General features: G+C 30.6%; 1 protein-coding gene across 4 annotated transcripts; it reads right to left on the bottom strand.

Moving 5' to 3' along the window:
* Positions 1-2,474: 2,474 nt before the first annotated feature.
* On the bottom strand, positions 2,475-5,374 carry LOC113521864 (ATP-dependent (S)-NAD(P)H-hydrate dehydratase-like). Of its 4 annotated transcripts, none has more exons than XM_031909880.2 (3): positions 4,994-5,150; positions 3,518-3,767; positions 2,475-3,259 (listed from the first exon to the last, which is right to left on the bottom strand). In XM_031909880.2, exons 1-3 carry the CDS (start codon positions 5,032-5,034, stop codon positions 2,516-2,518), a joined length of 1,035 nt encoding a protein of 344 aa, XP_031765740.2. In that variant the 5' UTR covers positions 5,035-5,150; the 3' UTR covers positions 2,475-2,515. The 4 variants fall into 4 exon arrangements, with proteins under 4 accessions (XP_031765740.2, XP_031765741.2, XP_031765739.2 ...); XM_031909881.2 differs by lacking the exon at positions 4,994-5,150 and adding an exon at positions 4,420-4,508 and having other exon boundaries at positions 2,476-3,259; XM_031909879.2 differs by lacking the exon at positions 4,994-5,150 and adding an exon at positions 4,108-4,297 and having other exon boundaries at positions 2,476-3,259.
* Positions 5,375-6,075: the final 701 nt, after the last annotated feature.

Genomic DNA, 6,075 nt, shown 5'->3' with positions numbered 1-6,075 from the left:
TGGAAAGACCGCAACAACTATTATAACTCGTATGCGTCTAGGTCACGTATGCACACCTTCTCATTTATACAAGCTTGGTATTGTACAAAGTTCGTCGTGTAATTGCGGTGCTGAAGTGGCGGACTTGAATCATATATTCTTCTCATGTTCTAAATTTGACCACACCTCCCTTTTTAATCATCTCCGATCCATCCGTGTTCCATTCCCAACTTCTATTCTTACTCTACTTTCTTCCAATGATCCTATTATCTATAAAATACTATCTTCATATATATATGATAACAATATTAAGATTTAGTTATATTACATGAATACATTTATAGTTGCATCAATTGCTTTTCCTATATATTTATAAGTATATTCTCATATGTACAAGTATATCCTTCATATCCTATAAATATCCTAGACCTAATCCTTATCCTTTCTAAATTCGTTTGTGTTAGGTATTTTTATTACTATTATCGTTTCCCCGTTTTGTTCTTGGCAAAATACCCTAATATCGGGGTGAACGCCACAAAAAAAGAAAAAAAAAAAAAAAAGACAATTAACAAATATAATGTTACAATTGTATAAGAACAGTAAGGTGGTCTTATTGCTGAGAGCAATCTTTTCAAGAAAACCTTAGGATAATGGACTGATTGCTGTATAAGCAGGTATGATAATGTAATGTTGTAAAACATTACAGAAAAGAATTATTAAAGATATGTACCTTTATCAAAATCAAAAAATTAAATTATTAACTATATACAATATATAATCCTACACATATATGTTAAAAATGTACTTAATACTAGAAGAAAAATAAAAAGTTATAGACACAAGGAAAACAAATTAATATAAAATAAATAAAGAATGCTAATTTATCAAATTAAGAACCAATCAGGTAGAGAGAAGATAATCTTTCACTTGTTGCTTGAAAGCATCAATGGATTTTATACTTCTAATGACAACAGGTTAATGTATTCCATAACTTAATGCTAGAAACAGAGAAGGAATTGTGATAAAATTCTGTGAAAGGAAATTCATAAGGGAAAGGTTATCGAAAGAGCATAATGTTATAGTATGAGTAAAGGGGATGAATTTAAAATGTTCTTTAAACCACTTAAGCATCTCGAACGAGACCCTCTCGCGCATCAAATGTGTTCCGATTTGCGCTATCCCGAGTACATAATATTTATAATACTTATAAATATTATGTTTATATTATTTTTCTGGAGCGATACGTTCTTGCCTGTTTGTATTTAATAAAGCTTAGTGTTTATTTATTGTATGCTCGTTCGAATTTAGAGCGTGCGCCAGTTGACCTCATTTCACGGAAAAACCCTCGCCTTAAATGGTTAAGATAGGCAAGGGCGCCACGATTAAAAAGAATATTATGTAATAAAAAAAGTATATACAAATCTCTTTGCCGGCGAATAGGAAGCCATTTAAGATGAGAGCGATAGTGCGATACATGATCAAATTTGCGCAGACCGAAAATAAATCGTATGCAGAGGTTTTGGAGTCGTTCTAATTTATTTAGCATATCAACATTTAGATCTTTAGATCATAAGCGACGTCTGCATAGTCAAGAATAGGGAGTAGGAGGGATTGAGCTAGAAATATTTTAGCGGCTTTAGGAAGAAAGTTACTAAGTCTCCGAAGCGACACAGAAGCAACGTACATCTTCCTGCTAACCTCAGTCACTTAATACCTCCAACATAGAGTGGAATCAAAGTAAATACCAAGATAATTGACAAATTCATTAAAAGAGACACAAACACCATTAAGATTAATTGAAGGTAATTTAGATCTATCTAACTTGGATATATAAGCGGGGCTACCAATAATAATCGTTTGCATTTTATCTGGATCGATCCGAATACCAAAGCACCTACTCCATTCCAGAATCTGCCTCAAGTCATGATTGGTTTGGTTGTATAGCTTGAGCAAATTCATTAAAAGTAGCCTGAGAATATATTTGCAAATCATCTGCATACATGTGGTAGAAAGAAGTCACACCACGATGAATTGGTTTGTTCCATCTTAATACGTTGCAGACGTCCGTACTAATCAATTACCGCTGGAAATATGTTAAGAGAGCTGAGGACTCCGAGCAGGACATTAAAATCGACAGTATTAAAAGCGTTACTGAAGTCCAAAAATGTTAGCATAGTAAATTGCCGATTTTCCATACCAGTTCTAATGTCATCCGAAATCTTGACTAGAGCTGTAACTGTACTATAACCAGAACTTAAGAGCGGAAACCAGATTGAAGGATGTTATGAGGACTGTTTACTGAAATAAAAGAACTTAATTGGTAGTGAATTAATCGTTCAGGTACTTTAGATAGGAAAGGGAAGAGTGAAATAGGGTAATAATCACTGAAGGATGAAAGAAGATGGGTTAGCTTTTTTTGGTATTAATTGCTCAGAATTTATACAAAAAGTTTTACAAGCTGTGGGGTATGAAATAGAACTCCAAAGAATAAAAATTTTTAATTACTTAAATATTTTATTAAAAAAAAAATATAAAATTAATTTTCCTTATTAAACAAAGATTCAAAAGATGCGTGAATATATTTCAACATATCAGTAGTTGTTAGACTACGACTATATTCAAGATAAGCTTTGTAATTACATTCTCTCGTAAATCTTGCAGCTGCGAATGTTGAAATGCTTTGTGCTAGTTGGAAAATATTTCCAGTATCACAAACTTTTAAATTTAAAGCCCAATTGTATAAAGTACCTAATGCACCAGATAAAATATCACCCTGACCACCAACTCGTCTGCCGGAACCTCCATATTTTGAAGACCAACTGTATGATGATATACTAGAATAGTAATGATCTTCACTACCTTTCACTAATACTGTCACATAATCTCCCCAATAATTAAACCAGTTGCTATCATTCAGTGAAATCGCTTGCTTTAATTTATTAGCTTCTCTGTAATTTGGTGTAAAAATAATACCAGGACTAGGGTAATTTTGTAAAACTGATAAATTCTTGGAAACAGCATATAACCCATCGGCGTCAATAACAAGCGGCTTACGCAATTTTTTACATTCAATGAATATTTCATATATTAATTTTAATGTTTCTTCTTCTCTACCTAATCCTGGACCGATAATAATAACATCCATCTTGTTTAACAATGAATAAATTTTAGATACAGTATTCGTGTTAAGATATGGATAAACTATAAGATCAGGACTATAGGCTTTAATAACTGGCGCTGCACTCTCTGTTGTTATAACATATACTAAATCAGCTCCAACCTGTTAATAAATATAAATTATAATGAAACGCACTTTATAATTACTGTAGATAAATACTTATACATCGTGATTTTATAACAATGTAGTATATAAACATTAAAAAGAAATTGTCATTAAATATGTTTTCTATATGGTAATTAATTAAGTCATTACGATAGTAGCTATTATAATACATGCGTGATTGATGATTAAAGCAGTATACGATAAATACAGACAAATTGAAAAATTTACAAGTAAAATACAAAAAAAAATTGAAACCTTTAAAGCTGTTATTGCTGAAAAATATGGAGCTCCTGTGTATTCTGTAGCACCTCCTATAACTCCTATTTTTCCTGCATCGCCTTTTCTTTTCCCTTCTAATTCTGGGACAATGGCTTTCATTAGCGACATTAATCGCTGATTGTCTAAATTATTGATATCTGTACATTCCTTTCCATTTTGTGACAAACATCCTTGTATAACTATATTAATGAAAAGTATTGCTAAACACCATCTATTCATTGTGAAACTGTAAAACGTAGACAGAATTTGATAAAAGGAACCTTTTTAAATGAGTATTAACTTCTATAAGTATAGATCGATTGCTTCTTATAATAAAAACATTCCTCCAAACAGAACCTATATATTTCTGGCGAATGACTAAGTTATCTATTATTGAAAGTATACCAATTTATAGGGGCTATCGATAACGAGCTAATTGTGTTTCTCGTAGATAAATTTATTTTTAAATAGGACTATAGAATTACGAGTAAAATGGTTAACTATAATTTTAAAGAAGTAAGTAACGGCTAATTTTGTTATTATTGATTAATCACTTTTATGATCCTTATATTTAAATGTTAATATACCATAATAAAATGTCGTAAGATGCTTAAAATGCGTGCTATTGGATTATGTGATGTTACCAGCTTCTCTACGAGCTACTTTAATGTAGAGTATTTGACACTGTTCGTATTACAGATAGAATTTATATTAATGAGCATTGAAACTCAAATATTTTATGCGATCGACGTACTTTATGGACGAAACTAGACGGTTCACAGACTAATCCATCAGTGATTTTTTTAACTAATCACCTATTGACATTTATTTAATTATGATACTTAAAAATAATAGTAGAATTTCAATGTTTTACAAAGTAAATGTTTTAGACAACTTACTTGTTTTTGTATAAAAATAATAAAAAAAAAAACATACAAATTTTATAACTTATATTCGAACAATTAACTGAAAACTTTTTTAATAACTATAATATGTTATAGATAAAATAGGCACAAACTACTACCTATATACTTTATAGATACTTAACCGATTAAGACAGAGTAAAATAAAAGCAATTCTAATTTTATAGCTAAAGACAACAAACATACAGATATTTGTTAAAATATGTCTTATATTCTACGAATAAGATCGTCATTGTGGTCAGCATAATCTCTGTTTTGTGAAGGTCAAGTTATTAAATAGGTAGGTAAGTACGCAATCCTACTAGGTGGTTCCTATTTACTTTTTTCTTCTGTTAATATACTGAAATTAACTATTGATATTATTGAAAGTACAAAGCAATTGTTTTACTATCATCATCTCAGCAATTAACTGTCCACTGCTGAACATAGGTCTAACCCCAAAGACAAAAATTGATCGAAAATGTTTTAAAACAATTTCTATAACTATTACAAATTAGGGGGAAGGGATTGTTAGTAATAGGGAGGTTAGTTCCCATCGCTATCAATATACCTTATCAGGTCGACCTCCACGCGGTTCCCCCTGGAAACCATCGTGACTAATTGAATTCGATACAATGGGCTAACTGACCCACCACTTCATCCTCATCTATTATATTTCACTGGTACCCCGCTAGTGTACAACAATAGCGCAGGCGGGGTTACCATTCCATTATCATCCATAACAAAAAAAACTATTCCAAATTTTCTATCGGAAAAAATGATAAAGACATACCAATATTGGAAAGGCATTTTTATCCTATGTCTCACAGTTTTTTTTCTTTATACTAAAGAAATAATCTAGTAATTAAAACTAAAGTAATAATCTAGTAATCTTGGTGCTTTATTTGGTGTTTTTGTTTGAAATAATGACCTTCCATATAATTTACAGACCGAGCATTTCATGCGAATTATGCCACAGATTAAAATTTTGTACAACATTTAATTGAAATAAAATACAAAATTGGATCAATAAACTTTAAGATTATTTTAAATATTTTTATTGTCATAAACGCTGTAATAATAATTTTATTACCAACAATTATGTCAATAATGTTTAAAATTACTAAACTAGAAATGTACAAGAAAATAAATATTTTACTGAACTAGTTGTTAATTTGCGGAATTCCATATCACTAGTTATTTGATTATATTTATTTTGTTTATTTCCGCAACCATTAATGCGATGTGTGCGACTAATTTTAGTCTCGGACTGTTGTCACTTTAAACTTAAAAACCTTTAGACATAGTCTCTCTAATTTGTGCTGTCGTCTTACTTACTTACTTGTACTATATCTTCTTGAAAAAAAAACCGCTTATATTCAGCCGTAATCCTTATACTGTGATGAATATAAGTATGGTAAGCAATGTACAATGACCAAAAATAGTTTGAATAAAATCTATGAAATCAGTTTATTGATTTTGAAAATTTATATACTATAAAGTTGTACTTAGTAGTTTTTTTAATAAATGACAATGTAATGGTAAAGTTCGCCCATGCTAACAGTAAACATTGCCGGGGCACCAGTAAGAGATGATAAGTGAGGATAAAAAACAGGTCTGTTAGCCCATCGTGATGAATACATTTAGAATTCA

This window comes from Galleria mellonella, unplaced genomic scaffold (assembly GCF_026898425.1).
Source record: "Galleria mellonella isolate WM207_F2 unplaced genomic scaffold, CSIRO_AGI_GalMel_v1 utg63, whole genome shotgun sequence".
NCBI classification, from domain to species: domain Eukaryota; kingdom Metazoa; phylum Arthropoda; class Insecta; order Lepidoptera; family Pyralidae; genus Galleria; species Galleria mellonella.
Note: the sequence above shows the minus strand (reverse complement) of the source record. Positions and strands in the feature narration are given on the sequence as shown.